The sequence below is a fragment of the Varroa jacobsoni genome, unplaced genomic scaffold (assembly GCF_002532875.2).
Source record: "Varroa jacobsoni isolate VJ856 unplaced genomic scaffold, vjacob_1.0 scaffold_781, whole genome shotgun sequence".
Lineage (NCBI taxonomy): Eukaryota > Metazoa > Arthropoda > Arachnida > Mesostigmata > Varroidae > Varroa > Varroa jacobsoni.
Window position 1 is genome coordinate 50,847 of NW_019213683.1, and position 13,785 is coordinate 64,631.

Consider the following 13,785-nt stretch of genomic DNA (forward strand, 5'->3'; position numbering starts at 1 on the left):
GTAAGGTTCTTACCACGAAAATCGTTGGCAAAAATTCCGTTCGACTTGCAACTGTCCGTACTTCCCAAGCTTTAAACAAAGGAAGGGTCCATGAGCATTCTATCTGGACAAGAGACGAATCGCGTGGGAAATAAGTTTTTATCAAGTCATGCCCTTCTGAATTACAAGTGTTGGTTTTAGATGACCGGATTAAACTCCAGTGGACATGTAAGCTAAGGAAATGGGACCGCTGCATCAGTGAAGACAAGCTCATCTACTTAACTTTTAGTTTTCGATATTCATTTGATATAGTGCTCCACCAGCTCATTGGTTCCATATTTTAATAGAATATAATTCGAAAATAAGCGTGGATTTAGGTAAATTGCGACGACATATCCCTAACCAATTACTGAATTAAGAAAAAGGTTATGTGGAAAATAGTTTTTCTTGACCTTGTTGATCTCTACGCGCTACTTTATTATCGTAGCCAGGCCACACACATTAAAGTGAAAATCGACTACGCACTCTGCGGAACTTAATCAATAAAGTGCTCGATGCCTGAATCAACTGTAATTGTTGTTAAACACTGATCAAACCAAGTGTTTCTATGTATGGCAGATTCTATGTTGGGCCCTTTTTCATGTTTCCCTGTGATGTTGATGTGACTCGCACTAAATCTAAACAGCAGAAAAGAAGGCGTCATGGTACGATGATGGCGTCAAAGGATGCAATGATCGTAAAAATAAATTGTCCATGTAATTATGGTTGGACTATTAAGAGCCATGCGTTGTTGGAGTACCAAGCAATATTGCGAGGTGGATTATGCTATAGGACAACTTGCGTATTGTCAGTCCTTACCCATTACTAGATCGCATTTCCATTTCTGAGCAGTGAACTGATGTGAGCAATAATCAATTCTATGGAAACGGTGAAGAATTTGTTCTTTGGTGAAATGGTAAAGTATTTAGGAATATGTTGCTTTAACAGTTCTCAATGAGTTTAAGTGCGCATCGGATAAAAAACGAATCAGATGATGTTTAGCACTGGAGCGCAAATGTCTTCGGTGTCAATGAAAAACAAATAATATTAGAACCCAAATGGAACGAACAGGCTGCCGCTGAATAATTATACCTTCGAAATCTCTTTATCGTCGCCTTCGAAATGCTATATATTCTCCGTCCACTATAATTCCGACTGAAAAAAAAGGAACAATTTTTAAAGACGCTGCCACTGCGGTAGAACTTAGATTGAGCTTGGCCAATCTATGGCAAAGACAAAAGGCCCTTTGACAACAATACAGCTTGTAAAATGAAAGAGCAGTCCAAGTATGGAAACTCAAAACGTTCAGTATTGTGAGACCCCCTATATAGAAGATTTGGCAGTGCATGAATTTTGTTGGATGAAATATTCGTCACTGACCTTTATCAAAACAAAAAAAATAAACAGGTACCGAATGACAACTTTTAGAGCCTCTATCACATTGTTGCATACGCACCTTTACGTGAAGGAGATTTGATGTGATTGGATGCTTTAACACATTTAAATACAAGGTTTAACATTACAGAGTTAAACGTTTTAAGATTTAAGAATTATAGCAGTTAGAATTATCGTAATGGTTAAGCAAATTAAGCTGAGCTGATGCCAATTAGATCAAGCTTTCGGTTAGAGCGGAGTGTTAGCTTTAAATGTAATGCTTTTTAACACCGCTAAATATATCGTGTATTTATAAGGATAGCCAGCATTGAACAATTCTGTTTACAAGCATTCATAAACGATAACAGTTAAGCTTTATTGGAATTAAATCATTAATGCAGTGATGTACAGTAATATCATATAGCGCCTTGCTTGTTTCTAATATACGCAGCGCAGCACTCTTCCTCTGCATTAGCTTTGCCGTGCCTTCAGTAGGTAAAACAGCAATTATTCAATGTTTAGTCTTATAAGAAAAGATTCGTATAAAATCAATTTGGTGAACCGCTTGTTACGTCTACGAACATTTTCCAAGTACCTAAATTGTTCTACGGTGCCCCAGTTACCGTCAGTATAATGTGAAACCTGATTACAGGATGATTACACCAAACAAAGAAACCGATTTGCGCGGTTTCTTCAACTATCAGCTACGGTTTTTCTAAAAAAAATGTGGGCACCAGCTGCGTCGTTACATCGTTATCACAAACTGCTATTCCTTATACAGATATAGAAAATAAGTGACAAATTTACGTATCTTTTTTCGTGTATATGCTATGTATCTTTGAAAAAAAAAATGCGCAGATATGCCTGAAAAGAGCTTCGTTATGTAGTTACGTTTTCCTTATTTTAACTTTTTTCATCGTATGTTACCGTTTAGAGTAAAATGCGATGGAAGAGCATTTTTTATCAAAGAGCAGAAAACGTGGCCGCGCCCTTTGGGTTCAAGTTGACCTTCTAACAACGTCCCATTAACATGCATAAATCGCATTGTCGAAGCTAGTAAGAACACGTTGAAGGTGGTAACCTTATTACCGAGCTGTTGTTAGGATAAGCTAGCAATCGGCAAACTATTGGTAGACAGGTGTAAATCGAGTCGGCTTTCAACTGACATCGAATATATGTGTCTGGATTGAACACGGATCCTTTGTGTTGTGGCACAAAAGGAAACATGTCTTAACAGAGGAAATATATACAGTAAATATATAACCGTCGCGTATTCATCTCTATTTCATTATTCATTCAAAGGTCCTAATTGAGGTTCAAGCGAAGATACAAATGTCCATAAAAACAAAATAATCCATGAAGTATGTTTCTCACACATTTTGTTATGATATTTTTGAGACTGTTTGCGCACTATTCTTAAGCAATATATTCTTGGGGTAGGAGATAGTGTTTACTGTATCTTGATTACTTTGAGTACTTTTCAGAGCTATGGTTGTCCAATAATGCTGTTTAATTTTTGTATGGTTCTACTGGTAACTACAATGTAAAGTCTACAGAACGGCCAGTAGAGTCCCATTGAGCAAGTCTATTAGATCGAATGAATAAGATTACTACCTACGAAGATTCTTTTGGCAACGGGTTTTCGTTATGCGTGTAGCAAAGGAGGCAAAATAGGCCCTGTATTATCGTTCTAGCACCGCCTTATACTGTACTGATATTTCTTGAATTGTGTGTTTTCTGAGCGTTGTAGTTAGAGAGTAAATGAACACGTTTGGAATTTCTGAGTTCGCCGGAAAACTGGGCGACATGGTCAAGACGACCTTGACAGGCGAGGGCACCAGCAGAGCATCTGATTCCCCACCTCCGCCGGCAACACAAACAAATCTAACAGGTAAGCGCCTGTAAGCATAAATAAGCTCAAAAAGCTCTACGCAGATTGTATATAACAGTATAATGGCATACAATCATATGAACAAAGTTTCTTCTTCAACTTAGTTTCTTCATTAGTTAAGTACTTTTTATGCTGCGTTTATACACAGGATGTAGCCCACAAAGCATGTTTTCTATAAACGAGGAGCATTTTGCGGGTTTGGAAGGAATCTTTTCTTCGATCAATACCGAGTCCGAACTTGAGCTAGCAATTGAAAAATGTAAGCAGATGATCTTGGACTCAGAGGAGCATTCCGACAAAAGGTACAATCTCATCCGTAAACTGATTGACTTGCGCTGGAAGCTACAGGAAATGCGGGTACGTTTGTAAACCCAATTAGGCAAAAACAATAATAATTAATTATAATAATGATTTTGCTAAAAACTTTTAACAGTCGTGTAACGGGCGTCATCTAGCACACATGTAATAAAAATTGCAATATTTTCCTTGTAATCATTCTTTAGCATGGGCCGCAGACTCCATCATTGGAAGAATCGTTTACGATAATGGGACACGTATTTGTTTCGTGCAGCCTAGAAGACAGTGATTCGTTTTGTGAAAAGTGTTGTACACGCATATGGGACTTTGTAAATATCGGAATCAATCAGTACTACACATGTGACAGTGAGTTACTCCTTTCTGATAAAAGATCGCCCTTTGAGCTTAGAGCTTTTGCTGTAATAATGACTAGTTGTTTCACGATCAAATACATCGTGATCTTCTTTAAATTGTATGAACAAGCATTAACCTATTACTCTTGACACCTCACGAGACCAAGGACTTATGCATGTATTATAATCAATGTATACTATGGTTATTTTGAAGTACTTCTTTTAACTTCCAATAATTTCTTAAATACAGATCTCTCCGTTCCGAGTACTTGTCTCAGTTAACGAAGTTGAATTTATAATGATCTAGGACATTAGTGATAAGGTGACCGTTTGATTCTGTACTCATAATTCATTCTAGAACTAGTAAACCTCGAAGCTGTAGTAAATAAATAACAAAATAAATGAATTTATAACTGTTTTGAACGATTAATATTAGTTAAACATGATGTGGGCGCAAGTGTCTACACTTATTTTGCTTTCGCCCTTATGTCCGAAAACTGTGTAATAGGAATTTTTTATATCAGTCAATTTGAATAAGACACACTTTGAAATTTTATTTGACAGGAAAATTATGTTGATTTTATGTTCATCTTAGAATGCCGCTACAAATGTCACCAAAGATGCCTCAACTCAATTACTAGAAGCTGCGCTTATTTGAAGGTAAGCACTACGACTAATTTGATACGATTATTGTAAGTTTAATACTGACTTAATTTGCACTGTGGCACTGTCGTGTACGACCTTATCGTGCATCAGAGGAAAATTCTCGAAGAACGTGTGATCAAAACAAGCGAAAATCTTACACGCGTCAATGCCAAATATAACCACCCATACATATCTTTGAAGGCAGCATACGGAAACCGATATTCAACGCTGTATTTATTATGTCTGGTAATCCATTTCGATTATACAATGGTACGTTCGGAAAAGTAAACAATGTTCAAAGCACTAATGTTTACAGGAGCACAAATACGAACTGCAACTATGTCCCGAAATGGGTTTGTCCGTACAGCAATTTAAATGCCAAGAGTGTCGGTCATCGCTAATGCCCCCAGGTCCATTGCGACTTTTACCACAAATGGAGGCCGCCCGCAGGCTATGTGATTCTTGCGGCCGCTGGTTCTGTAATCGGTGTCACTGGAACACTGAAGTGGTCATTCCGGCCAGAGTTGTGCACAACTGGGATTTCGAACCCAGGAAAGTATGTTTCATAGTTGCTTAAGTTGTTCGATTTTTATACAGTACAAGTAGATGCACATGTATAGAAAGAAGTAAGATATAATGGAAATAGACGATCTTTATGTATTGTCGTTTTTTATCGGACACAATTTTTAAAAACCTGATCTAATGGAAGGAAAATGAAAAAATTAATTTTATAAATATTATCCTCAGAATGATCATAGAATGACATTAAAAAGCTAGTGGATATGCGGTAGGCGCATGTTAATTATGCTTAATTGTGTGCGTTATTCAGGTTTGCCGGGGTTGCGTTCAATTTCTTCGGCTTATGGTGAAACGATCTGTCCTCGATATCGAGAAGCTCAATCCGTACCTATTTAGCCACATTGAAGAATTGTCTGCTGTTAAGGTGCGTAGGCTATGTGCGCTGTGTGTTTGGCGGAGAGTGTTCTTCCTATTTATGTTGGCATCGTGCGATATTTGTACTTATCGGAAGATAGCATAACGTAACAGTTGTTTGGTGTAAATTTTCTAACTACCGACAGACGCTTCGAGAGGACTTGCAAAAGATGAAGAAATACCTAACCTCGTGTCACATAGCCCAATCGAAAAAACTACTCTGGCTGCTATGGAAGCGTCAACATTTTGTGGAGAACACTAACATGTACTCGATGCAGGATCTGATTGATCTTGAGCAAGGCACTCTGCTCAAGTTTTTACACCAGGTGATAAATGCGTTTGAAGCGCACATCACTAAAGAATGCGAGGTAAGTTTATTCAGGTAACGACTTGCATCACCTTCATTTTTGCAGTTCGAGTAGCAAGTGGATTTCCTAGTTTACAATCGTGGCAAATTTTATCAAAGACAAACGTTTTTGGTTATATTAAATCACGTTTTACCTTATACTTTTGTCTGCTTTTAGGGTTGCCGAAAGAAGGGTTTCATATGCGAGCTTTGCTCCTCGTCCGAAATACTTTTCCCAATACATCGCGATAGTACAACTCGTTGTCCGAAATGTCTTTCCGTATTTCATCACGACTGCTTTCGAAAATTTGAAGGGTTCTGTCCAAAATGTGATAGAATGACTCGGAGAGGCTCTTAAGAGGGCCTTGAGCCCTCAACTTTACCTGCTAAACTAATCGACCCAGATGTCTTTTGATCAATACTATGTACAACTTCTGTGCAGTTATATTTCACAACAACTATAATATAGTTACTTTTTCTCACCATGTTAACTCACACACTTGATTGCCGATTGTACAGAGCAGAGTTTAGCTGTAGCGACAAAATTAAGGCGGCCAAAAAGTAAAGAATGAGGGTTGCCTGATTCTGGCATTCATTTGTTACAAAGTATTGATAAATCGTTAGTTTTTTATGTATAGGATATTGTGTTTCTAGAAGAGCACTTGTAATATGCTTATGTGATAAATTCGTTATAATAGGCATAATTGCAATGTTTCTTTTTGGCTGTATACAGCAGTGACATCCTTTCAGGGTGTAACAAAAAATGGCTTCAAATTAATCGTCCTGATTTTTCCTGCTTCTCTACAAACAAACGCTAGCCAAAAGCTTGAATTAGTTGTATTTAAGTCCTTTTAACTTATGTTTCAGTCGACTCTGAATGAACTAGATAATGTGGAATGTACAGTTGTAAATTGAAGGCTCTTTGTCGACTGATCAACTTCAACGCTTTGGGTATACCAATGCAAACCGAAGATCATAACGAAAATGACTACATTTCATTTAATAAACCATATTCTCTCTCTATTTAACTATTTATCTTTCAATTTCGTCAATCAATGGCCTCGAAGGACATGAGCAGGGACTTGTTCGAATGTTAAGAATTTTCCAGCTTAAGTTTGTGCACTCTAAGTTCTTTACGGTAATCTTTTTTTAGTTTTACTAAGGAATTATTTACCCTTTTTTGCTGCCTGTCTTTATTCTTATTATATTTGTAAATAGCTACATCGTCTGTCCAACCTTATACTTGCACGGAAAATTTATGCCAAAAAAATACTTTTCACATACGTAGGCGTATCTACCGTAATTTCAAGGATTTTGTTTTAATATTTCAAGTATAGTTCTATTTTAGCCTGTTACAACGTTATGTGAATATAAGAAAACAAGACAGAGAACATTGTAGGACCAATACGGACGATTTTGTGAAAGTATGTAACATCTTGTTCGAAGCTATCCCTGCAGACATACATGTAAATCTACAATGTTAATTATTTGATACTATAATATGAGCAGTTATAGCAACCGTACACAAACTGCGTATATGTGTGTGTTCGCACACTGTGTGTATATATACATGTATGTTCAGTATGTTATATACAGGGAAAATGGGTAGAATGGTTATCCATTTCTACTCAATGTATGACACATTATATGTATATGATTGCGTGTGTTTTAACAACGTTGTTCTAAGAGAAGGTTTTAACCTGCAACCAATGGTTATATTTTAGGTCCGAACTTTGAGTTTTTTTTATTAGCATGAAAAACGTGCGTGTATCTACCTTACACACCTGGTCTTTGTGCTGTTTAAATTGTTTGTAAATAAGCACTTCCTCTATGAAAATGTACAATTAACGTTCTGGAAAATGTTGAACGTCTGAACGTCTTTTTTGCAGCATGAGACTCTTCCTCTGTTCCGTTACGCACATCACAATATATATAAGCTATGGTAAAACCGAACTGAGTTCTTGTTTAGCTTTAGTAGGAGGAGTACGTTTTGTTATGGCCTTTCAGGCCCTACAAGTGAGACAATTTAAAATGGTGTACTCCAGACCAATGTTACCTGAAGCAATGTCGTTGACAAATGACAGGCGTCTACGAATTTGATTCTGGCCTGAACATATCCATTACGACGGGCTCATGTGTTTTTTTTTGTTTATTAAACTGACCGGCTTTCGATAAGTTTCGGAGTCCGCAAATATCAGGCCTTCTCAGTCGTCTATATAAACCGCTCCGTTTTACGAAACGGAGTGACAGATTGTCTTTTTCGGTTACAATTATTATTTTGCTAAGAAGAGATGGTGCAACAGAGGTTACCTTAGTGTTTTTGAATTTCTAACTGGCTAAGGGATACGCTGATATATACGTTAGTATAATGGCTGTAATTTAGCTAAACACATGATGACGAGGTATGATCACTTGGTACTTGCTTGTGATACAAAATTTCTAGGAAAATGGTAGAGCCTTGGATTCTCGCTAATGAGCAGGTTTTCGTTCAGCTTCTGTAGCCATTTTTGTAGCCTCAAGGATGTCTTGTAGCTCGAAGACTTGGCGGTCAACCTGCACTTACTGATCTTCAAAGACCTTCTTTGGAGCCTTTCCTTTGCAGAAAAGACAAAAATTCTGAAGTGGCAAGGGCTCCAGGTGACAAGTTCTTAAGGCAACCAGTAATATATAATGTTAGAAGCGTCCTTTACGAACACATTCTGTCCTACGTTAGCGTAATTCTGTCGCGTACTTCAATAAGAGAAGCTTTCTAGTCTGCGACGTCTTTTGCTACAATCAGTTTGCAATTATACTGCCGACTTAGAGCGATTACATTGTTTAGGTCAAACACAAGGTTGAATGAATTAATTTACTGTCGTTTGTTTGATGCTTATAAATAGAGTGTGTGAATAATTTTACGTAGTAATTTCATCCTTATTCTAGCTGTCATTTTCAACACCGTCGAAAATGCAGTTTTGAATTGTTAGCGTCAGCGAAAACGATTATGGTTTTATAGAAAATTATAATGAATTTATGTGATATAATGGTAAGAGCTTCGATATAATCGGTTGTCTTCAACGAGCTCATGGTCATACGATGCTAATCCGCTAATATGATAATAATAATTCTAGTGTTTCGTCCGGAATCAATATAGCCACTTAAGTAGCGTTATTCTACTACTAGCAGTGTAACATACATCAACGTATATAATGCTTCATTTTTCCGTGGGCGGCGTTATCGCATGGTTGGTCTGCATTTATTGTTACTCAGCTGACGATGACGTAAACACTGTTGAAATGAGATAGGTCTACGTACGCCTACTTTCGAAAACAAAACGAGATTGTTCTTCATCTTGTTTTGCAGCGTCCCTTTCACTTATTGTATAAAGGCCTATCTGAGTAGCTCTATTAGTACTTTTGAGAGTATAGCAAAAGTTACACTGCCGTGTGTGCTTTCGGAGTACGTAAACGTTTATGTGTCAACCTGTTTTTGGCAATGATTTGACCTGTTAATGGTCCACGATGACACTCGAAGCGAATAGCAGACACGTGTTGCTTTATTGTGATATTTAATTGGCGCCGTAAAATGAATAGCAGATTAGCAACTGATGCCGCAGAAGCATTCTTTTTTATTTTGTTATTTTTGCAGTTCCTATTCATTGAAGTTGTTGAAGTGAAAAGTTCGTTAGCTAGTTGAAGCTAATTTTTAAATAATCTGTAACTTCCTACGAAAGGACACGAATTTGCTATTTCACAATGTATAATCAAATTCGAATAGAAGTCCGTGCATAGTACATGTCCCGTTTTACTATGTTTCTCCTTAATATTCATTCAAACAAATTTGCTATGTCTAGTTGTTTCCAATTTCGGGAACTTCTTGCACATCACTCGATTCATTTTCACCTCAGCATGGACAAATTTGGGAACTTGATCTGCCAGATTTCCTAAAAAATGCTGTTGAGTTATGTTGTCATGTCAGTCGCTTTTCGCAGAGCTAGCCCTGTTTTAAGCAGGTATCCAATGAGAGATATTAAAAGCTCCGTATTTATCGATTCTATTAGGTTTGTCTCCATGGATCAGGCTGAATTGTTCTTCACCACATCTTCCATTGTCGACCCTTACGTTAGTCATGGAATTATATCTTTAACGATCCTGTTGTTGGCTGGAGGCCTAATCCTTAATCTGGGAGCAATTTTAGTATTTCTCCAAGTGCCAAAACTGCTTAGGTCGACAGTTAACACGTTGGTACGAAACCTGTTCGTTCTTCACGTCTTCACAACGATTGTTTTAGGAACGCTGACCATTTTTGACTGGATTGCCTGGACACGTAAGTACAGTCCTACCAATGTTTGAAGTACCCAACTTTCAGCTTAGTCTATTAGACACGTGGTATCCGTGCGCCTGTGCCTAAAGAGGCGCAGTTTCTAGTCAGCCGTGCACATTATTTGTTAGTAATAAAGTGAAACTTCATAAATCATTTTTATTGAGTGTCAGTTGCAAAATGTGACCAGACTTTAGTGTTTTAAACGATTACTCCAGTTTAAGTCATCGGTAAAGTTCTTCATCTGCGTTATATATATATATACTTAGTTTAATTGTACAGATGTTATCTGATAACTGAATGGGAGCCGCCGCCAGTGTGGGCACGGCGCAAAGCCCCCGGTCGCGTTCTAGTTAATTAGCGGAATTTATTCTTTATCTATGAGCCTGTAACGTTTATACCGGTTTTTCGTGTGGGTAGCAGGCTACTAATTGGTTAGAATGATAATCTTCACTCATTCCTGCACTTCCAGTCGTTCCCATATTACTAGGGCATCATATATATAAACCTCTATATACACGTTATAATTAATGATCTGTATATTTTTTCAATGCACAGATGATCGTATTGAAGAGACCGATCAACCGTACGTTTTTGAGTATCGTAGAGCTTATGCTGTAGTATGTCCTTTCGTTCATTTTGCCCGCGCCACGTTCGTTGGTGCTACATTTGGGATTCTTTGGATTATGACGTTAGATCGGGCGTTGACAATATTGTTTCCCAGAGACCCGCACACCATGTTACTTAAAAGGTACCACCTTTTTTTCTTAATTGCTTGCTAGTAGTACTGACTTCCGAGAGAAAGCTACCGCTCTAACTGACGGCTTAAGTACAACGCTAATGCTATTGTGAATTCAGTGCCGCGACATCAAAGACGTATGTTTGTCTAGCTCAATAGTATTAGATTTGTTATGTTGATCTGCGGATTTATTTGGTGCGGCAAAGTAGCAAACCGGTCTCTGAGGTAGTTTGCTAATTTTTCGCTAACCTTATAATAAAAAATGGCTTTTTTAGGCTTAGCTTGTCCTGTTTTTCACAATTTGTTTGTTACTATCGGTTAGGCATCCATCGTTGGCCACAATGTCGGTATGCGTTCTTGCTCCAATATCACAGAGTTTCTATCTTTTTACGTCAAGAAGCGGCGATTTGCTCCATCGAGACTGCGTATATCGTCTCAACGGGCTTGAATGGAGGTACTGCTTATACGCTAACACGACAGATCTCTGACCATCATGAGAATTTAGACTAAGGTTTGTCGATATTTCATAATGTCATTCTATAGAGCTCACTTCCATTGAGTGACTTCGTCGTCGGAGTGTGTATATAGTCGCTTAAACAAGAAACTAGTTGATACATTAATGTGGCTCTGCCTCAGGACAGGTTTCATCATTTGAGAAGAGTGACATACGCGAGGGGATTTATTCGAGCCTATTGTTTGTTTTTACTGTCTCTGAGGGATAGTGTGTTTGCCTTCTATCAACAAGCTGGAGATTATTGTTAATAGTACCACTGTCTGAAAGCTATTTTAAATGTGAAGTTTAGGGTAAAAGGATGCTGTTATCTACTAAACCGTAATAATTTATGTATATGCATATACATACATATCCTCGTCGTACTAAGCCAAGGTATATGTTATTACTCAAAAGCAATAACTTCTCTTAGAAATTTAAAAGAGCAAATGTTTTGTATGCTTTTAAATATAGCAAAAAAAAACTTTCTGTATATAAGATTCCTTTTCTTGCTGTAAATGCAACTCCCTCAACTTTTGCAGTACACTATTTGGTCGAATGAACTTTGCAAACCCGGAACCGTAAAACATTCATGTCCATATATATAAAAATGGATTAAACTTTCCGTTAATATCAATTAAGTCAATAGATTGTAAACTAGCATAAAGCATTGTAAGCTTTCTGCAGTATCGTTCTCTGTAGAAGGGATCAACAGAATAAATAAATGTAGTAATTTAATAGTGGCGGGATGATGAAACACTGTTAGATTGACGTCGTTTGCGGTATACTTGATCCCGTTGCTTCTCTTCATTGCATTGTGTACCATCCTTATGGTACGTCTACGCTCGAGTCCAGCGAAGTCGTCCACCCGAACAATGAACAGAATCGTCCTTCTAGTGATCCTACTCATTGCGTCGTATGCTATCTGTACCGCTCCTCACAAGGTATGATAAAGAGTGTTTAGTTATACTGTAACAGTTATAATCTTTCTACAAAGGTAAGTTCACAAAAAAATCTTTACGTATATTAAAGCGATATCTACCATGAAAAATTCTAAGACGCATATGGGTCGGCCGAAGCTAGTCAGCCAATCAGTTAAGAGTGTACTTAGATAAGACAAAGATTTTGGATTGTACCGCTGTAAGAATCGCCTCTATTGTACATAGTAGAACAGAAAAAGATACTCTGACGGAAGACACCTGTTGATATTTATCGTTTTCAGGTTACGGAAGTAGTTGGTGCCCACGAATCTTTGCAGCGCATATCTGAAGCTATGCTTCTACTGCCTGTTGTACTTCACCCTCTGGTTTATTACACAATTAGCGAGAACTTCAGGAAAGCACTTAGGTTACTGTTGTCAGTTGGCTCATTTTAAATTTTGTTCGGAATAATGTATGTGAATGTATCATTTGAAGTCGTTGACATCAGTGAAGTTCGTTGAACTCAATTTAGCTAAATCTGTGGTTATATTATTGAGCACTATGACGCTGTGCGCTATCAAATAGATTCAGTTATTAGACATTAATAACATAATAGTCTGCTATTAGTAAACTAAGTAGGTAAAAGATAAATCCGTTAATATCTATCGGCTTTATTCTAAATAATTTAATCGCAATTTCAAAATAAGCAGTGCAGGATTAAGATTTCTTAATTTTCTTTCGGTATAAGAGCCGGCCCGCCAGAGTAATACCCGGCTAAGGTATCGCTCCGCCATCTTCGAGACGTGTAGGCTACGTAATAACAATTACTGCAACTGTGATTGCTGAAGTCAGAATACCGTGGCTTTATACAATGTCAAGCGTTTGACGATAGATTATCTTAACTTAGAGCTGTGTCAGTTAAATATACTTACTGGTTGTAGAATCTAAAATTTGTTTGTTTCATGCAGCCGCTGCTTTCAGCGTCGTCGTCATTTGGGCCATAGGTCGTACTGTCGTCACGCCCACGCAGGATCGCGTCATGGAGGTGAAGGCGGTGATAGGAGCGCGGCGTTAACTATCACGGAAATGACTACGGCGTTCTCGGTCACGTCCCAAGACGCGACACAAGAAAAGAACCTTCAAATAAACAAGCTTGACCCAGCTATCTAAAACAATGATATCAGCAACGAAACAAAGAACCAGTAGAACTGCCTACAAATGCACATGTTAATACACGACCAGACTTGTAGCTAGATGTGTGTAATTCTTATAATCGGTATTTTTATTTAAAATAAATCAAAGTCATATTCTGAACTTGAAAATTTTTCTAGTTTTAATGGGTTTTTCGTGGTTCATGTCTGGTACCCATATCATGAAATATCACTTCAGATTACTGGCTCCCAGCACGAAACGAAATATGTCTTCACGTGGAAGCCAACGGGAGCAGCTAATCATTTCAAAGCTAGTACCATTAGAGAAG

At 37.8% G+C, this 13,785-nt stretch overlaps 2 protein-coding genes across 4 annotated transcripts; both read left to right on the forward strand.

The window, feature by feature from the left end:
• Positions 1-54: 54 nt before the first annotated feature.
• LOC111263662 (differentially expressed in FDCP 8 homolog) lies at positions 55-6,885 on the forward strand. 3 transcript variants are annotated; one of them, XM_022838962.2, is made up of 10 exons: positions 55-207; positions 871-934; positions 3,143-3,283; positions 3,432-3,640; positions 3,787-3,946; positions 4,529-4,593; positions 4,895-5,134; positions 5,408-5,521; positions 5,658-5,879; positions 6,036-6,885. In XM_022838962.2, exons 3-10 carry the CDS (start codon positions 3,154-3,156, stop codon positions 6,213-6,215), a joined length of 1,320 nt encoding a protein of 439 aa, XP_022694697.1. In that variant the 5' UTR covers positions 55-207; positions 871-934; positions 3,143-3,153; the 3' UTR covers positions 6,216-6,885. The 3 variants fall into 3 exon arrangements, with proteins under 3 accessions (XP_022694697.1, XP_022694698.1, XP_022694696.1); XM_022838961.2 differs by lacking the exon at positions 871-934 and having other exon boundaries at positions 56-207; XM_022838963.2 differs by lacking the exons at positions 871-934; positions 3,787-3,946 and having other exon boundaries at positions 4,498-4,593.
• A 2,171-nt stretch (positions 6,886-9,056) lies between these two features.
• LOC111263663 (uncharacterized) lies at positions 9,057-13,627 on the forward strand. Its single transcript, XM_022838964.2, has 7 exons — positions 9,057-9,295; positions 9,897-10,162; positions 10,715-10,907; positions 11,218-11,349; positions 12,152-12,329; positions 12,608-12,732; positions 13,274-13,627. The coding sequence occupies exons 2-7, from the start codon at positions 9,907-9,909 to the stop codon at positions 13,473-13,475; spliced, it is 1,086 nt and encodes a 361-aa protein (XP_022694699.1). The 5' UTR covers positions 9,057-9,295; positions 9,897-9,906; the 3' UTR covers positions 13,476-13,627.
• The last annotated feature ends 158 nt before the right edge of the window (positions 13,628-13,785 follow it).

Coding starts and splice junctions, on each gene's coding strand:
- LOC111263662 (XM_022838962.2), top strand. CDS start 3,154: ATGAACACGTTTGGAATTTCTGAGTTCGCCGGAAAACTGGGCGACATG. Junction 3,947..4,528: donor TCAGTACTACACATGTGACA/GTGAGTTACTCC, acceptor TGTTCATCTTAG/AATGCCGCTACAAATGTCAC. Junction 5,880..6,035: donor ACATCACTAAAGAATGCGAG/GTAAGTTTATTC, acceptor GTCTGCTTTTAG/GGTTGCCGAAAGAAGGGTTT.
- LOC111263663 (XM_022838964.2), top strand. CDS start 9,907: ATGGATCAGGCTGAATTGTTCTTCACCACATCTTCCATTGTCGACCCT. Junction 10,908..11,217: donor CACACCATGTTACTTAAAAG/GTACCACCTTTT, acceptor ACTATCGGTTAG/GCATCCATCGTTGGCCACAA. Junction 12,330..12,607: donor TCTGTACCGCTCCTCACAAG/GTATGATAAAGA, acceptor TATCGTTTTCAG/GTTACGGAAGTAGTTGGTGC.